Source organism: Eucyclogobius newberryi, unplaced genomic scaffold, assembly GCF_026437365.1.
Source record: "Eucyclogobius newberryi isolate DKJ021-1_F unplaced genomic scaffold, fEucNew1.0.hap1 SCAF_1, whole genome shotgun sequence".
In the NCBI taxonomy this organism is placed as follows: Eukaryota; Metazoa; Chordata; class Actinopteri; order Gobiiformes; family Gobiidae; genus Eucyclogobius; species Eucyclogobius newberryi.
The window spans coordinates 3,636,463-3,657,243 of record NW_027315723.1 but is presented as its reverse complement, the minus strand read 5'-3'; the positions used below and the strand labels follow the sequence as shown (position 1 = coordinate 3,657,243).

The 20,781-nt window shown below is 43.7% G+C and overlaps 1 protein-coding gene across 4 annotated transcripts in view; it reads right to left on the bottom strand.

Moving 5' to 3' along the window:
* LOC140357029 (lysine-specific demethylase 6A-like) overlaps positions 1-20,781 on the bottom strand; it is a 101,950-nt gene that overhangs the window by 68,207 nt on the left and 12,962 nt on the right. For all 4 annotated transcript variants that reach the window (XM_072442019.1, XM_072442047.1, XM_072442056.1 and 1 more), the window contains exons 3-7: positions 15,647-15,755; positions 15,205-15,254; positions 14,004-14,062; positions 11,788-11,908; positions 6,899-6,953 (exon numbers count right to left, since the gene is read on the bottom strand). In XM_072442019.1, the coding sequence (XP_072298120.1) occupies positions 6,899-6,953; positions 11,788-11,908; positions 14,004-14,062; positions 15,205-15,254; positions 15,647-15,755 (394 nt within the window). The remainder of the gene's footprint in view (positions 1-6,898; positions 6,954-11,787; positions 11,909-14,003; positions 14,063-15,204; positions 15,255-15,646; positions 15,756-20,781) is intronic.

Below are 20,781 nucleotides of genomic sequence, written 5' to 3'. Positions count from 1 at the left end.
GTGGTCTTATACCACGCACACACAGAGGGTATATTATGCGGGGGGTCTCATATCACGCACACACAGAGGGTATATTATGCGGGGGGGTCTCATATCACGCACACACAGAGGGTATATTATGCGGGGGGGTCTTATATCACGCACACACAGAGGGTATATTATGCGGGGGGGTCTTATATCACGCACACACAGAAGGTGAATTATGCGGGCGGGGGTCTTATATCAAGCACACACAGAGGGTATATTATGCGGGCGGGGGTCTTATATCACGCACACACAGAGGGTATATTATGCGGGGGGGTGGGTCTTATATCACGCACACAGAGGGTATATTATGCGGGGGATGTGGTCTTATATCACGCACACACAGAGGGTATATTATGCGGGGGGTCTTATATCACGCACACACAGAGGGTATATTATGCGGGGGGTGTGGTCTTATATCACGCACACACAGAGGGTATATTATGCGGGGGGTCTCATATCACGCACACACAGAGGGTATATTATGCGGGGGGGGTCTTATATCACGCACACACAGAGGGGTATATCATGCGGGGGTGTGGTCTTATATCGCACACACACAGAGGGTATATTATGCGGGGGGTCTCATATCACGCACACAGAGAGGGTATTTTATGCGGGGGGGTCTTATATATCACGCACACACAGAGGGTATATTATGCGGGGGGTCTCATATATCACGCACACACAGAGGGTATATCATGCGGGGGGTGTGGTCTTATATCACGCACACAAAGAGGGTATATTATGTGGGGGCGTCTTATATCACGCACACAGAGGGTTTATTATGCGGGGGGGTCTTATATCACGCACACACAGAGGGTATATTATGCGGGGGGGGTCTTATATCACGCACACAGAGGGTATATTATGCGGGGGGTGTGGTCTTATATCACGCACACACAGAGGGTATATTATGCGGGGGGGTCTTATATCACGCACACACAGAGGGTATATTATGCGGGGGGTGTGGTCTTATATCACGCACACACAGAGGGTATATTATGCGGGGATGTGGTCTTATATCACGCACACACAGAGGGTATATTATGCGGGGGGGTGTGGTCTTATATCACGCACACACAGAGGGTATATTATGCGGGGGGGTCTTATATCACGCACACAGAGGGTATATTATGCGGGGGGTCTCATATCACGCACACACAGAGGGTATATTATGCGGGGGGGGTCTTATATCACGCACACACAGAGGGTATATTATGCGGGGGGTGTGGTCTTATATCACGCACACAGAGGGTATATTATGCGGGGGGGTCTTATATCACGCACACACAGAGGGTATATTATGCGGGGGGGTCTTATATCACGCACACAGAGGGTATATTATGCGGGGGGTGTGGTCTTATATCACGCACACACAGAGGGTATATTATGCGGGGGGGTCTTATATCACGCACACACAGAGGGTATATTATGCGGGGGGGTCTTATATCACGCACACAGAGGGTATATTATGCGGGGGGTGTGGTCTTATATCACGCACACACAGAGGGTATATTATGAGGGGGGTCTTATATCACGCACACACAGAGGGTATATTATGCTGGGGGTGTGGTCTTATATCACGCACACACAGAGGGTATATTATGCGGGGGGGTGGTCTTATATCACGCACACACAGAGGGTATATTATGCGGGGGGTCTCATATCACGCACACACAGAGGGTATATTATGCGGGGGGTCTTATATCACGCACACACAGAGGGTATATTATGCGGGGCGGGGGTCTTATATCACGCACACAAAGAGGGTATATTATGCGGGGGGGGTCTTATATCACGCACACAGAGGGTATATTATGCGGGGGGGTGGTCTTATATCACGCACACACAGAGGGTATATTATGCGGGGGGGTCTTATATCACGCACACACAGAGGATATATTATGCGGGGGGGTCTTATATCACGCACACAGAGGGTATATTATGCGGGGAGGTCTTATATCACGCACACACAGAGGGTATATTATGCGGGGGGGGGTCTTATATCACGCACACAGAGGGTATATTATGCGGGGGGTGTGGTCTTATATCACGCACACACAGAGGGTATATTATGCGGGGGGGTCTTACATCACGCACACACAGAGGGTATATTATGCGGGGGGTGTGGTCTTATATCACGCACACACAGAGGGTATATTATGCGGGGGGGTGTGGTCTTATATCACGCACACAAAGAGGGTATATTATGCGGGGGGTCTCATATCACGCACACACAGAGGGTATATTATGCGGGGGGTCTCATATCACGCACACACAGAGGGTATATTATGCGGGGGGGTCTTATATCACGCACACACAGAGGGTATATTATGCGGGGGGTGTGGTCTTATATCACGCACACACAGAGGGTATATTATGCGGGGGGTCTCATATCACGCACACACAGAGGGTATATTATGCGGGGGGGTCTTATATCACGCACACACAGAGGGTATATCATGCGGGGGGTCTCATATCACGCACACAGAGAGGGTATTTTATGCGGGGGGGTCTTATATATCACGCACACACAGAGGGTATATTATGCGGGCGGGGGTCTTATATCAAGCACACACAGAGGGTATATTATGCGGGGGGTCTCATATATCACGCACACACAGAGGGTATATCATGCGGGGGGTGTGGTCTTATATCACGCACACAAAGAGGGTATATTATGCGGGGGGGTCTTATATCACGCACACAGAGGGTTTATTATGCGGGGGGGTCTTATATCACGCACACACAGAGGGTATATTATGCGGGGGGGGGTCTTATATCACGCACACAGAGGGTATATTATGCGGGGGGTGTGGTCTTATATCACGCACACACAGAGGGTATATTATGCGGGGGGGTCTTATATCACGCACACACAGAGGGTATATTATGCGGGGGGTGTGGTCTTATATCACGCACACACAGAGGGTATATTATGCGGGGATGTGGTCTTATATCACGCACACACAGAGGGTATATTATGCGGGGGGGTGTGGTCTTATATCACGCACACACAGAGGGTATATTATGCGGGGGGGTCTTATATCACGCACACACAGAGGGTATATTATGCGGGGGGTCTCATATCACGCACACACAGAGGGTATATTATGCGGGGGGGGTCTTATATCACGCACACACAGAGGGTATATTATGCGGGGGGTGTGGTCTTATATCACGCACACAGAGGGTATATTATGCGGGGGGGTCTTATATCACGCACACACAGAGGGTATATTATGCGGGGGGGTCTTATATCACGCACACAGAGGGTATATTATGCGGGGGGTGTGGTCTTATATCACGCACACACAGAGGGTATATTATGCGGGGGGGTCTTATATCACGCACACACAGAGGGTATATTATGCGGGGGGGTCTTATATCACGCACACAGAGGGTATATTATGCGGGGGGTGTGGTCTTATATCACGCACACACAGAGGGTATATTATGAGGGGGGTCTTATATCACGCACACACAGAGGGTATATTATGCTGGGGGTGTGGTCTTATATCACGCACACACAGAGGGTATATTATGCGGGGGGGTGGTCTTATATCACGCACACACAGAGGGTATATTATGCGGGGGGTCTCATATCACGCACACACAGAGGGTATATTATGCGGGGGGTCTTATATCACGCACACACAGAGGGTATATTATGCGGGGCGGGGGTCTTATATCACGCACCCAAAGAGGGTATATTATGCGGGGGGGGTCTTATATCACGCACACAGAGGGTATATTATGCGGGGGGGTGGTCTTATATCACGCACACACAGAGGGTATATTATGCGGGGGGGTCTTATATCACGCACACACAGAGGATATATTATGCGGGGGGGTCTTATATCACGCACACAGAGGGTATATTATGCGGGGAGGTCTTATATCACGCACACACAGAGGGTATATTATGCGGGGGGGGTCTTATATCACGCACACAGAGGGTATATTATGCGGGGGGTGTGGTCTTATATCACGCACACACAGAGGGTATATTATGCGGGGGGGTCTTATATCACGCACACACAGAGGGTATATTATGCGGGGGGTGTGGTCTTATATCACGCACACACAGAGGGTATATTATGCGGGGGGGTGTGGTCTTATATCACACACACAAAGAGGGTATATTATGCGGGGGGTCTCATATCACGCACACACAGAGGGTATATTATGCGGGGGGGTCTTATATCACGCACACACAGAGGGTATATTATGCGGGGGGTGTGGTCTTATATCACGCACACACAGAGGGTATATTATGCGGGGGGGTCTTATATCACGCACACACAGAGGGTGTATTATGCGGGCGGGGGTCTTATATCAAGCACACACAGAGGGTATATTATGCGGGGGGGTCTTATATCACGCACACACAGAGGGTATATTATGCGGGGGGTGTGGTCTTATATAACGCACACACAGAGGGTATATTATGCGGGGGGGTCTTATATCACGCACACAGAGGGTATATTATGCGGGGGGTGTGGTCTTATATCACGCACACACAGAGGGTATATTATGCGGGGGGTCTTATATCACGCACACACAGAGGGTATATTATGCGGGGGTGTGGTCTTATATCACTCACACACAGAGGGTATATTATGCGGGGGGGTGTGGTCTTATATCACGCACACACAGAGGGTATATTATGCGGGGGGTCTCATATCACGCACACACAGAGGGTATATTATGCGGGGGGTCTCATCACGCACACACAGAGGGTATATTATGCGGGGGGGTCTTATATCACGCACACACAGAGGGTATATTATGCGGGGGGGTCTTATATCACGCACACACAGAAGGGTATATTATGCGGGGGGTGTGGTCTTATACCACGCACACACAGAGGGTATATTATGCGGGGGGTCTCATATCACGCACACACAGAGGGTATATTATGCGGGGGGGTCTCATATCACGCACACACAGAGGGTATATTATGCGGGGGGGTCTTATATCACGCACACACAGAGGGTATATTATGCGGGGGGGTCTTATATCACGCACACACAGAAGGTGAATTATGCGGGCGGGGGTCTTATATCAAGCACACACAGAGGGTATATTATGCGGGCGGGGGTCTTATATCAAGCACACACAGAGGGTATATTATGCGGGGGGGTCTTATATCACGCACACAGAGAAGGGTATATTATGCGGGGGGTGTGGTCTTATATCACGCACACATAGAGGGTATATTATGCGGGGGGGTCTTATATCACGCACACAGAGGGTATATTATGCGGGCGGGGGTCTTATATCACGCACACACAGAGGGTGTATTATGCGGGCGGGGGTCTTATATCAAGCACACACAGAGGGTATATTATGCGGGGGGGGTCTTATATCACGCACACACAGAGGGTATATTATGCGGGGGGTGTGGTCTTATATCACGCACACAAAGAGGGTATATTATGCGGGGGTGTGGTCTTATATCACGCACACACAGAGGGTATATTATGCGGGGGGTGTGGTCTTATATCACGCACACACAGAGGGTATATTATGCGGGGGGGTCTTATATCACGCACACACAGAGGGTATATTATGCGGGGATGTGGTCTTATATCACGCACACACAGAGGGTATATTATGCGGGGGGTGTGGTCTTATATCACGCACACACAGAGGGTATATTATGCGGGGATGTGGTCTTATATCACGCACACACAGAGGGTATATTATGTGGGGGGGTGTGGTCTTATATCACGCACACACAGAGGGTATATTATGCGGGGGGGGTCTTATATCACGCACACACAGAGGGTGTATTATGCGGGCGGGGGTCTTATATCAAGCACACACAGAGGGTATATTATGCGGGGGGGGTCTTATATCACGCACACACAGAGGATATATTATGCGGGGGGTGTGGTCTTATATCACGCACACACAGAGGGTATGTTATGCGGGGGGGGTGGTCTTATATCACGCACACACAGAGGGTGTATTATGCGGGCGGGGGTCTTATATCACGCACACACAGAGGGTGTATTATGCGGGCGGGGGTCTTATATCACGCACACACAGAAGGTATATTATGCGGGGGGGGTCTTATATCACGCACACACAGAGGGTATATTATGCGGGGGGTGTGGTCTTATATCACGCACACACAGAGGGTATATTATGCGGGGGGTGTGGTCTTATATCACGCACACACAGAGGGTATATTATGCGGGGGGGTCTTATATCACGCACACACAGAGGGTATATTATGCGGGGGGGTCTTATATCACGCACACACAGAGGGTATATCATGCGAGGGGGTCTTAGACTGGGGAGGCAAACGAACCGCTAATTTAAACTGTAAACGTATCAAAACTTTGATGGTGAACTCCAATATTATAATAGATCCAAGACTCTCCTCTTCTCTCTCCTCGCATACAGCGGTGCTCTAGGCTCCGCCCCTTAAAGGGCCAGTCTCTTATGGAGATAACATATTATATATCCAGAGTTATTATAGACAATATAGCGATAATCACAGTATCGCGGCAGTATCGCCATATCGCGATATTATCGTATCGTGAGCCGTGTATCGTATAGTGAGGTACTCAGCGATTCCCAGCCCTAGTATGTATGTATGTATGTATGTATGTATGTATGTATGTATGTATGTATGTATGTATGTATGTATGTATGTATGTATGTATGTATGAATGAATGAATGAATGAATGAATGAATGAGAGAGATGTGTGTGTGTGTGTGTGTGTGTGTGTGTGTGTGTGTGTGTGTGTGTGAATGAATGAATGAAGCAAATGGAGCAAATGGATTTACTTCATAGACTTGGCTGTTCAAGCCATCAACATTGAATATTATTATTTGTAGAAAAATGGTACTTACTTTCAGCTTTGGACAAAGTGCAAGGGTTGGAGTCAATCAAAGCCAGCTGAAAATGCTGTATGGAAGAAAACGAATATTAGTGAAGAGAATTGTCATTCTGTAATATAAGATGAAAAGCCCTAGAAATCCAGCTAATGTCTTTGCTTGGCAGGGCAGTGTGTGTTTTAGCAGAATGTTCTGTCCCTACAGACTGGACTCAGTGGGTTAGGAACATGTCCTTTAGATGTTGTCATAATGATGCTTCTCTATTTAATGCAGTTCCTTCTGAAGGGACGCTATTAATGAAAGATAAGAACCATTCGTAGAGGCAAAATCTGCCGCGGCTGTGCTCAGGCTTTGCTTGTGTGGTGAACAACTGTGCGTGGCTCCTCACTGATTGGTTCTCAGTTCATGGCTGTGATTATTGCACACAAGATAAAAGTGTGAATTTTGTGAAAAGAATCTCGACTGGCGAAAAAGCAAGACTCATAGAGAAAAATTTATTGTACTTATAAATTGAATTTTGTGTTCTCCCTCAAAGGAGACCTGTGTTTTCACTGACAAAAGAAGTTAAGGCCCGTACAGACCGCGGCGGCCGAAGCGTCCAGTTTACATTCAAAGTCTATGTAAACGCGCGTCGAGCACGTCGTGCGTTTCCCGCGGCGCGATTTCTTCGTTTTTGCGGCGCAATTGGTGCATTTTCGTACGCTCTCTACGCTTTGGGTGCGCGTATGAGGCGCCCGAGGCGTTCAAAGCAGCCGGCGCAACATGTTCAGCTTTGTTCAGCTTTCTGCAGCAGATGCGCCCGCAGCAGCCAATCAGGGATGACCCGGAAAAGCCCCAAAACAAACCCGCAAGATAAAAAAAATCCTTAAAACGCAGCTCTTGGAGCAAATAATGATATTGACTAAACTCTACTCATCTCTGAAGTATATGCGGGTCCCAACGGGCCCCGGGGCCCATCGCCTCCGCTTTTGGACTTTGTAAAGTTAATAAACCAAAGCCATTGTCCAACATTAAACTCCATTTACACCACGAGAAAAGCAACACAGCACAACTCCTCCACTGAGCATGTGCAGGACGACTCGACTCCACTGAGCATGTGCAGGACGACTCGACTCCACTGAGCATGTGCAGGACGACTCGACTCCACTGAGCATGTGCAGGACCACTCGACTCCACTGAGCATGTGCAGGACCACTCGACTCCACTGAGCATGTGCAGGACGACTCGACTCCACTGAGCATGTGCAGGACGACTCGACTCCACTGAGCATGTGCAGGACCACTCGACTCCACTGAGCATGTGCAGGACGACGCAGACGCACGTCTGCTGCTGAGTGTATTTTACGGACATGAGTCTGGCGCGTCGAGAACGCGCGTCTGGTGCGTTTGTCTTTCAAGTTCACACGCGCTCAAATTCTGCGTCTGGCCCGATTCGGCCGCCGCGGTGTGTACGGGCCATTAGACCATCTCAGCATCATTCAGACTTAGTTGTGCTTAAAATACATATAATCCAACTGGAAATTACTTAAAAACATGGAAAATGTTTTCTCCCACACTACACCACGCCCCCTACTACGACGGTATCTATGCTCACTCCTCCTATTGGTCATCTTTCTGAAAAGGACTGCACAATATATCGCAAAAGTGTTGATATCGCAATATTGGCTAACGCAAAGATCAATATCGGAACAACATCCAGATCCTCCATGTGACATACGTTTTTAAAATGAAAAAGTAGAAAAAGGCAGATTTTAATCATAATATTCCTTATTGAGTCTTTCTAAATTACCATTGATTTAGTCCTGGTTTAAGCTCTTAAATTTTAATATCACTGAGATTATTGTGTAAAAAAGTATATACAAATATCGCAATAACCTTGTAGCACACGCACATCCCAGGACTTAAATTTCACCCCAGCCAATACAGATATCAGATACATGCTGTGGTTGATATTAACTTAATTATATATATTGGAGTATAAGTCGCATTTTTGGGGGAAATTTATTTGATAAAATCCAAGACCAAGAACAGACATTTTGTCTTGAAATGCAGTTTAAAATAATAACAGATGAGAGAACATGGTGAATAGGTGTACGTATGCTAACGCTAACACCTTCAGCTACATGACGTATGCTAACGCTAACACCTTCAGCTACATGAGGCACAGACAGAACTGTGGTAAGTGTCTGGTATGTTAACGTAACATATGAACAGTTATTCAGATAACTATAGCATAAAGAACATGCTAACAAGTTTACCAAAGCATCAGTTTTACCCCAAATCACTAAATCCACTGAATTCTTCTTCCTCTGTGTCACTTCTAAACAACTCCACAAACTCCAGAGGAAGAGGAAGTGCAGATTCTTCTTCTGCGTCGCTTAGAGCCTAGAGCACCCTCTTGTGGTGAAAATAACGCATAATATCACATTGAAGTTGCTCTGGATTATTATATATTATATGTATATATTTCTTTGGCCCAAAGGCTTTATTAGACAGGAAAGGTGAGCGTGAAATGGGAACGAGAGAGAAGGGAAGACATGCAGCACATTGTCAGAGTAGGGATTCGAACTCACGACACTGTGAACGCTTTTAGTTGTAAAAACTAAAATCACAATATGACTTATTTAGACATAAGCACTGATGTATTGTCCATCCACAGTGGATTTAAACAATCACAGCAAAGTCTGGACTCTGCGACACGGCAGACAGCAAAGTCTGGACTCTGCGACACGGCAGATAAAATTTAGGGCTGGGACCCACCATTTGACACACAAATCATGACTCACAATACAATATCACAATTTTGCTATACATGCAACAATTGCAATATTGCACATGATATTCTGTAAGATATCATTATTTTGAGTTAACAGCATTTCATTTCATTTAAGTTAGTTAACTTAAAGGTAAAATTATATACACCCATTTTAATTGTAGTAGAAAAAGCTTCAGTTGTAGTCATCTGGACTCAGTTTGAAAAAATAGACGTTTCGACTCTCATCCAAGAGTCATTGTCAATAACAGAATTTAGGTCGAGAACTCCGATATTAATACTGTTCTGTGGTAAGACCCGCCCATTGGGCGGAGCCTTCCTGAAGTAGAAAGAGTTGTTTGTTTCAACAGAAACTCCCCTTTGTATCTACCGAGCTAGCCTATTCAGAATCTTAATGGGCTATTAGAAACCTCTTTGTCTTTGTGAGACCCTGGCTCAACCACCCTGAGTACCTGATTAGCATCTGAATGTCCTTTACCTTTCCAGGGGTTCAGAATCCCATTATAAATAACAGGAAGATGAAACCTAAGCCCTCCATTTCTGTTTAAAGAAGGTCTTTCTTTTTTAACAAAAATAGCTTCCTTGACTCCTCTTTCAAACCATCTTTTCTCCCTGCTTAAAACCTTCACCTCACCGTCTTCAAACGAGTGATTAGAGGCTTCAAGATGGAGATGCACGGCGCTCTGAGGTCCTGAACTAGTATCCACGATCAGAGGAGAGGACGGGAAACTCCAAATAGAAGTATATAGGAAACCGACACACACGGACCAGTATCTGCTCTTTGGCTCCAACCACCCACTACAGCACAAGCTGGGGGTGATCAGAACCTTACAACACAGAGCTCAAGGTGTGCCCACCAGCTCAGAGGGCAAGAAGAAAGAGGAAAAACATGTCCGAAATGCCCTCTCAGCCTGTGGTTACCCCGCTTGGGCTCTCAACAGAGTGAAGAGAACCAAGAAGCAGGACAAAAGGGAAACTGAACAGAGAAGGAAGGGTGTTTCTATCCCTTATGTGTCTGGCCTGTCAGAAGAATTGCAGAGAATTTTTAGACAACACGAAGTCCCTGTTTATTTTAAACCAGGAAACACTTTAAGACAAAAACTGGTTCACCCAAAGGACAAGTTGCCGACTCAAAAACAGAGCAATGTAGTTTATTCGATCCAATGCAGTGAAGAAAGTTGTAAAGAACGTTACATAGGTGAGACGAAACAGCCTCTACACAAGAGGCTTTATCAGCACAGAAGAAATACTAGTTCAGGACCTCAGAGCGCCGTGCATCTCCATCTTGAAGCCTCTAATCACTCGTTTGAAGACGGTGAGGTGAAGGTTTTAAGCAGGGAGAAAAGATGGTTTGAAAGAGGAGTCAAGGAAGCTATTTTTGTTAAAAAAGAAAGACCTTCTTTAAACAGAAATGGAGGGCTTAGGTTTCATCTTCCTGTTATTTATAATGGGATTCTGAACCCCTGGAAAGGTAAAGGACATTCAGATGCTAATCAGGTACTCAGGGTGGTCGAGCCAGGGTCTCACAAAGATAAAGAGGTTCTAATAGCCCATTAAGATTCTGAATAGGCTAGCTCGGTAGATACAAAGGGGAGTTTCTGTTGAAACAAACAACTCTTTCTACTTCAGGAAGGCTCCTCCCAATGGACGGGTCTTACCACAGAACAGTATTAATATCGGAGTTCTCGACCTAAATTCTGTTATTGACAATGACTCTTGGATGAGAGTCGAAACGTCTATTTTTTCAAACTGAGTCCAGATGACTACAACTGAAGCTTTTTCTACTATGGAACACGCCTGGACGAATGAGGGATTACACCGACACCCATTTTAATTATCAAATAAGTAAATATGCCAAATGTATTCCAAAAACAAGTGTATTTTCTTTAAAAAAATACACAAAATTGTAGCGCGGTCACAAACTAATTTTGTAAAAATGTCAAAATTACTACTCAAAACAACAGTCAACAATATCAATACTGTATCTCCAAATTTTGACAGGACGCAGCGTGAAATGGGGAGGCAGTTGTAGCAACACACACGCACAACGCACCCGACCACTTCACCACCAACGAACACGACCTATATTGATATTTCACTATTTTAACAAATCCGTAATCCCTGTTCCTTACCTTTAGACTGGACTCATAGTCCGTGTTGACCTTGCACATAAGCCCCAGTCGCAGATGGATCTCTTTGGCTCGAGAAAACCCGGGGTCGATGTACAGCACCTCCTGAAACGCTTTGATCGCCCTGAAACAAGCAGGGGAAGGATCGGTTATGAAGCATAAAGGCAACACTGCTCTTGTGCCAATCCAGCACGCTCTAATCCCCATTGTTTACTGCAGAGGGCAGCATACAACTCAATGTTGTGTCCATGTCTCCACACTATACTTGTCTTTTTGTTTGGCATTAGTACCTGTAACATTTACTTAGTGTTATAATATTTTTGCAGGCGATGTAAGTCCAATATTTATTGTGTTGGAGTTCATATTGTTAAATTATAATTGTTTGCAGTCTACGTATTATCGTATTATTGGTTCAGGAACAAAATATAAAACTATAACTCCATGTCAGTGGGTTCATTTATTAAAGCTATTCTTGCAAAGTTTGCAATAGCTAGCAGTTAACAGACTAACTGTTGGTTATTGCAAACATACATGAATAACAGAATACATTTTTTATCCCGTAAACCAGGGGCGTCCAAACTTTTTTCACAGAGGGCCACAAACAACCCGACAATGTTGACATCGTTTCGATGAACCTCCACGCCTTTAATAAGACTTGGAACATTTATATCAGGTTGGTATAATATCAAAATGCTTGAATTTTTCCAATTTTACAGTAAAAAGTACTACTTTTTGTTATTTGGGCCAACTTAGCAGGAAGCCGGGGGGCCAACAAAAATTGGTTTGAGGGCCACATTTGGCCCCTGGGCCGTAGTTTGGACATGCCTGCCTTAAACAAACATGTGCAGCCTGATTGAATATTTACATAATTTATTGTCATGGATAAACTAAATGGGTGAATGAGTATGTATTTCTAAATTACGGCCACTGTGTTATCGTCTATCGTCTGAAGAGTCGCCGTCAGGCGTAACATCATACGCCGCACTTTTAATTTTAAAGCGTCAGAAAATACGCCGCTCCTAAGTGGCGGAATGTGATCATATTGGCTTTCCAAATTTTTAAGCCATCCTCCAACCTCAGCCCAGCAAGAACACAGCACCGTTATCTGGTACCAAGAAAGAAACAACCGAAAAGGTCCAAGAAGTACTGGAACCTTCTTTTGGTGCCAACTTTGGTTCCTTGGCTTTAGATATCTGCGTCAATTGGCGAACACAACACAACAACAAAAATAATGCAGACACCAAACAAAGCTCTATCCTCTTCCCAAAAACAGAAGCGCTGAAGAAACAACGGAAAATATTCAGTCTTCAGGGCGGATCCTTGTGTCAAACGTGCTGTTGAGCTTCATAATAAATCCACATCCACGCGCCACCTGCTGTGTCCGCATGAAGTTGAAGACAGGGCTAAAATGATCCAATTCTTGTGCTTGGTCCAGGTAAGAGTGTAATCTCCAATGGAGCGCGTTTGCGTAAAAATGTGTGAAGTTGATGGGAAAAACTAAAATATTACTCAATCTTCACTATAGTCATCCTCTTCCGTCAGGTAAACAGGTTATTAAGAGTAAATATGCCGTAGGCATAGAAACGTAACAGCGTGATGGTATGTAAGGTATGACATGTGAGCTGCCCGTTCACTGGTACACGCAGTGTTTTTGAGTTACAACTGGACAGACGTATTACAAGTATTAGTTTTAAAGTTTTAAAAGAAGATTTAACAGAGTTAAGGGGTGTTCAGACCGCCACGTCAAAGCGTCCAGTTTACATTCAAAGTCTATGTGGAGGCGCGTTTTGGGCGTCCAGCGCAAATCCTGTGTTTGAAGTGTCGGACGCGGCGCGTTTAAGCGTCGGATGCTTTGGATGCGCGGCCAGAACGGCCGACGCAGAAAAGTTGAACAAAGATGAACTTTTTTGTGGCAGACGCGGCGCAGCAACCAATCAGAGATCACGCTATAGTGATGTGCCTACGCACGACCCGGAAGAACCAAAACAGATATTCACTCAACTCTGCTTAAAACAAATTCATTAATAATACACTTCATCTAGAAGCCTTCAGTCATCATGTTTCAACCTTTTTTTGGTAAAGAATATATTATATTATATAAAATATCGGTTGACCAGCCGACTAATCAAAAAGAATTGCGGCCTAGTTGAAAACTAACATCAGTTGCAGTCCTAATGTATTTCGCAACTAATATTTACAGTGCAGTTTTAGTTACTCACCACTGAAAGGCATTATAGTGGAAGTAGACCATTCCCAGGCCGTACAGAAAGGCAGCATTCTGTGTAAAAAAAAATAAAAACAACATTTCAATAAGAATAAGAATAAGAATAAGAATAAGAATAAGAATAAGAATAAGAATAAGAATAAGAATAAGAATAAGAATAAGAATAAGAATAAGAAGAAGAAGAAGAAGAAGAAGAAGAAGAAGAAGAAGAAGAAGAAGAAGAAGAAGAAGAAGAAGAAGAAGAAGAAGAAGTAGCAGTAGCAGTAGCAGTAGCAGTAGCAGTAGCAGTAGCAGCAGCAGCAGCAGCAGCAGCAGCAGCAGCAGCAGCAGCAGCAGCAGCAGCAGCAGCAGCAGCAGCAGCAGCAGCAGCAGCAGCAGCAGCAGCAGCAGCAGCAGCAGCAGCAGCAGCAGCAGCAGCAGTAGTAGTAGTAGTAGTAGTAGTAGTAGGTAGTAGTAGTAGTAGTAGTAGTAGTAGTAGTAGTAGTAGTAGTAGTAGTAGTAGTAGTAGTAGTAGTAGTAGTAGTAGTAGTAGTAGTGAAACTCCAAACCAAAACTTTGTTCATATTTTAGTGAAGTTACTATTTTTTGGGCCATAGAGCGCTCCTGAATAAAAGCTGCACTCAAGAAAATAGAAATTGTACACTAATACCTTAGTGAATATGAGTTGGATTTTTGAAGCATTTTGAAGTTTAACATACAAAGAACACATCTGAGCTGTCCCTACTGTCCCCTCTGTCCTCGATGACTCTGTGTGAGCTGATTGACCGGTGTCTGTGTCTTCACATCTGGTTCCATCTGCTCCTGAGCTTGTGCTTAGCGAGTGTTGTAACATGAGATATTTACACAAAAATATGTTCCGGTGTAGTGACGCAGGGTTATCTTTTGACCCGTGAGGCAGGTCGGGCAAAGAGAATATCATTTCAATGAGGCAGGTTCTGAACAGGCAGGTTTACGCATGTCCACGCTCCACACACGTCTTTGCGTTTCAATGCTTGGACAGTGCTCTTACTGACTCTTCTACAGTTTGTCGAACGCTTGCGCTTCCTGCTAGAGTGCCGGTGGCCAATAGCCAGTCAAATCTATAAATTAGACGCACCGTTGTAACTTGTGATGACCGCAGGGTTTAAAGCGCGGGGGAAAAGCCCGAAAAGTACGGTATGTCTTTATAAACACATGCAATTTTGTAAAAGTCGTACCTTCCAGTAGTCTGTCTGTAAACTGTAGTACCTCTGGTATGCTGATAATGCTGCAAATACAACAGAGAGTTATTAGAACAATGAGGTGTAAAAACATAGTAATAATACTTTTTTAATCTGCAGTTTTAAAATGTCTCTGAACTTGATATTTTACTCTCAAAAGACATCAGCCACCTATAAATACAGTTTAGTTTTGATGTAGAAGCAACAACCAGGAATTGTTGCTTCAAACTAGATGTTCGTCCAGTCGTTCTTTTTTAACACTATATATCATGTATAATAATAATAATAAATCTTTTATTTATATAGCGCTTTTCAGGGACCCAAAGACGCTGGACATATACAAAAAAGGGTGGATATTTACAGATGGGGGGACAGCACGTACAATACATAATAATGAACAGATAAAATAAACAAGACAGGAGAGGTAGCTGAGTGAGACCTTTTGGATAGTCTTCCAGGAGCAGGTTGAAGTGCCCAAGTTGACAGAACAGCTCTGGCTCCACTTTCCCCTCGGCTTTCAGGATCAGCGAGTCGTAGCAGCGGACAGCCTGGCGAAAGGAACAAGAACCATCACAACAAGAAACAAAAAACAAGAAATACATGTTTAGCTATTATTATGCAAATTCAAGGTTTATCCCAGCATATTTGTCTAGGGCAGGGGTGGGCAATTACTTTCCTCCGAGGGCCATATTTGAATCCAGGTAAGTAGCTGAGGGCGTTGGTGTGAAGAAAAAAAAAACTTTTTTTTTTTTTATAAAATAAAATATCACTTTTCTGTCAAATATAGGCTATTGAATCTATTATTTAATTTATTTCACGTCATATTTATTAATTATTATTATTATTAATGATACAAGTGCAGACAGATGCCTGAGGGCAAAAAATATATATATATATATTTTTTTTTTTAAATATTACTTGGCATGTTTGGCTTGGCGGGGCGGATTATAAAGACAAACGGGCCACATGTGGCCCGCGGGCCGTAGTTTGCCCACCCCTGGTTTAGGGGGTAGCTTGCTGAAGTCATGGGCAACGGAGATGCAATGTCTTTTTTAGTTACTATCCAGTGAAAAATTGTAAACAAAATGTTATTCTTAGGACGGGGAGATTTGGACTAAAACATGAAACAAGATTCAACGCTTTCATCATATTCCAATATTTGAGTCAATTCCTTTTACTAATTAAAAATAAATAAAAATGTCTGTCAATGATTAATTCCCTGAACATTAACAAGACTTTTAATCCGTCGCCAAATTCTTCTCATAATTTTTTACAGGTAAAATAACATTTGCTGCTAATTGATCAGCTTTGTCTTTGCATGAGAGCAGGGACAAAGTGGCTGTGAAAGTGAAGACCGAGGGGACAGACACAGGCAGAGGGGACAGACACAGGACAGACACAGGCAGAGGGGACAGACACAGGCAGAGGGGACAGACACAGGCAGAGGGGACAGGCACAGGACAGACACAGGCAGAGGGGACAGACACAGGCAGAGGGGACAGACACAGGCAGAGGGGACAGACACAGGACAGACACAGGCAGAGGGGACGGACACAGGACAGACACAGGCAGAGGGGACAGACACAGGCAGAGGGGACGGACACAGGACAGACACAAGCAGAGGGGACAGACACAGGCAGAGGGGACAGACACAGGACAGACACAGGCAGAGGGGACAGACACAGGCAGAGGGGACAGACACAGGCAGAGGGGACAGACACAGGACAGACACAGGCAGAGGGGACAGACACAGGCAGAGGGGACAGACACAGGACAGAGGGGACAGACACAGGCAGAGGGGACAGACACAGGCAGAGGGAACAGACACAGGACAGACACAGGCAGAGGGGACAGACACAGGCAGAGGGGACAGACACAGGACAGACACAGGGAGAGGGGACAGACACAGGCAGAGGGGACAGACACAGGCAGAGGGGATAGACACAGGACAGACACAGGCAGAGGGGACAGACACAGGACAGACACAGGACAGCGTGGGTCAACACTAGTGAGTGATCATAAATGTTTTGGGGACCATGCAGAGCGGGCGGCACCGTCGCTAAAAGGTTTGTAAGAGACGGGCTCTCGCTCTGTCCTGCCGTGAGTGCAGGAGGGAACGGGGTTTTGGGGCAGGGGACAGTTTGACAGAGAACTTTTTCACACCCGGTCGACAGCCTCTTTGCGATGACATTTTTCACTTGCACAGAAGCGACTGACTAACAATTGTATTTGCAAACTGGAGAAAACAATCCTCGCGTACACGCCCTGCCCCAAGTTTATCGTTGACGTTTGTAACAAATCCTGAGGAAATCAAAAATTATAACTCCTGCTATTGGTCGATTTCTGTCGGGCTCTGTGTGATTGACTGCTCAATCTCTCCAATTACAGTTATGTGTGAATGCTCCGAAGATTGCTTTAAGGTAGAGCAAAAAGATATGTCTGTTTGCCGTAACCCGACCGACTTGGTAAAAAAAATAGCCAACTGGAAAAAAATAATAATCAGCATTTTGTCAAAATGATGCCAAATCATGTAAAATAAAATAAAAAGAAACAGAGAAAAAAATGATGCCAAATATTTTTTTTTGTCTTACATCTCGCCCGACTCACCGACCGTTTTTTGAAAAAAGCGTTGTGTTGAATAATATTGTATCACTGGAACTTGGTAGAAATATTTTAAAGCCGAAAATGTAACTAACACGAAAGGAGAACGTCTCATTGACTGTTGAAGCCCGACGCCAGGCGGTCACTGCGGGTCACTGGCAGAATCAAAAAATGGCGACAACATGTGTGTTCAGTGTGTCGGTGACAGATCGGTCGAAATGTGGAAAAAGAGTGAAGATTAAGAATAAGTTGATGGTTTTGAGACAGACTGATACGTGGCGTGATGTGCTAGTGGACTTGGTGAAAAAGACAAATTTGAGAATTTTTTATGCCTTCAAAGTTAAAAAAAAATAATAATTTACCTACCGACCCACTTGAAAAATATTGGGTCGGGGTACATCAAACATACAGCCTCATGACCTCATGGTGTATGCATTAGCAGGGGTCTCACTGCGTACATTCAGGGATGGCATCTAACAAGATAAATCAAAATCCGATTCGACATGGGGGGAAAATAAACCTTCCCTAAAACTTCATCCCATATTTTAGGTAGAGCCATCATTAAAATACTGGTTCAAATAAACAAGTTCATACCGCCGCGTCAAAGCGTCCAGTTTACATTTAAAGTCTATGTGGACTTGTCTTGGGCGTCCAGCGTTTTGAGCGTTTGTGCAGCGCGAATCCTGCGTTTTGGAGCGGCGCAGCTGCCAATCAGAGATTACACTCTAGTGACGTGCTACGCACTACCCAGAAGGCCCAAAACAAACCCCGCAACAACACAGCTCTTGGAGCAAAAAAAGATATTCCATAAATATTATATAATATTCAAATGTCTTGATGGTGGATAGGTCTATACACCATGTAATAGTATGTTTAGACTTATACACCATGTAATAGTGTGTTTAGACTTATACACCATGTAATAGTATGTTTAGGCTTATACACCATGTAATAGTATGTTTAGGCTTATACACCATGTAATAGTATGTTTAGACTTATACACCATGTAATAGTATGTTTAGACTTATACACCATGTAATAGTGTGTTTAGACTTATACACCATGTAATAGTATGTTTAGACTTATACACCATGTAATAGTATGTTTAGACTTATACACCATGTAATAGTATGTTTAGACTTATACACCATGTAATAGTATGTTTAGACTTATACACCATGTAATAGTGTGTTTAGACTTATACACCATGTAATAGTGTGTTTAGACTTATACACCATGTAATAGTATGTTTAGACTTATACACCATGTAATAGTGTGTTTAGACTTATACACCATGTAATAGTATGTTTAGGCTTATACACCATGTAATAGTGTGTTTAGACTTATACACCATGTAATAGTATGTTTAGACTTATACACCATGTAATAGTATGTTTAGGCTTATACACCATGTAATAGTATGTTTAGGCTTATACACCATGTAATAGTATGTTTAGACTTATACACCATGTAATAGTATGTTTAGACTTATACACCATGTAATAGTATGTTTAGACTTATACACCATGTAATAGTGTGTTTAGACTTATACACCATGTAATAGTATGTTTAGACTTATACACCATGTAATAGTATGTTTAGGCTTATACACCATGTAATAGTATGTTTAGGCTTATAAACCATGTAATAGTATGTTTAGGCTTATACACCATGTAATAGTGTGTTTAGACTTATAAACCATGTAATAGTGTGTTTAGACTTATACACCATGTAATAGTGTGTTTAGACTTATACACCATGTAATAGTATGTTTAGACTTATACACCATGTAATAGTATGTTTAGGCTTATACACCATGTAATAGTATGTTTAGGCTTATAAACCATGTAATAGTATGTTTAGGCTTATACACCATGTAATAGTATGTTTAGACTTATACACCATGTAATAGTGTGTTTAGACTTATACACCATGTAATAGTATGTTTAGACTTATACACCATGTAATAGTATGTTTAGACTTATACACCATGTAATAGTATGTTTAGACTTATACACATGTAATAGTGTGTTTAGGCTTATACACATGTAATAGTGTGTTTAGACTTATACACCATGTAATAGTATGTTTAGGCTTATACACCATGTAATAGTGTGTTTAGGCTTATACACCATGTAATAGTGTGTTTAGACTTATACACCATGTAATAGTGTGTTTAGACTTATACACCATGTAATAGTATGTTTAGGCTTATACACCATGTAATAGTATGTTTAGGCTTATACACCATGTAATAGTATGTTTAGGCTTATACACCATGTAATAATATGTAATAGGGTGCATGTACATTAATAATGAAGGTACATTAAACCATCCTTGGAGGAAAATGCAACCCCATATGAGACATATTTACCATCCCTTTTAAACATTCTGGGGAGAGCTCTGATCAGAGTTATGTTTTTAAATGTATTCTTTTTAACCTTGAAGCACAAAGGCCTTCTCGCTCTGTGGTTGTTGGCAACTCCAAGAATTAATGGACGAGATAGGAAATGAAGTGCTTATTTTTGTACAGCAAAGTCTAGAGAGGAGACGTTACAAGGTCTAGTGTCCGTGGTGGAGCAGCAGGGCAAATGAAGCTGGTCGCTGCATCACCAATTTAAATCTAAACACCTAAATGCAGGATCTCTCGTGCATTTTCGGGACACTCTTGAGTTTCTTGGCAGATGTTTGAGCCAGATGCCTTGCTTTTGTTTTGAACTGCATCACTGTGATTGGAGCAGAGCCAAACGTGTGCCTGTAAATCTACTTAATCCGGAAAGCCTAAACTTTTAGTTCATCTTACTTTAGCGTCACCAGGGTCACATTTTGTGAAAATCTTTCTTTCACTGATCAGTCACGATGTTAAAACTAAACTTTTCACTGAGAAAAGCACCATTTATTCATCATTATCATGTAGTTTTATACTTTTAAAAACCTTATCAGTATCAAAATATCATGATTTTGGTCACCTTT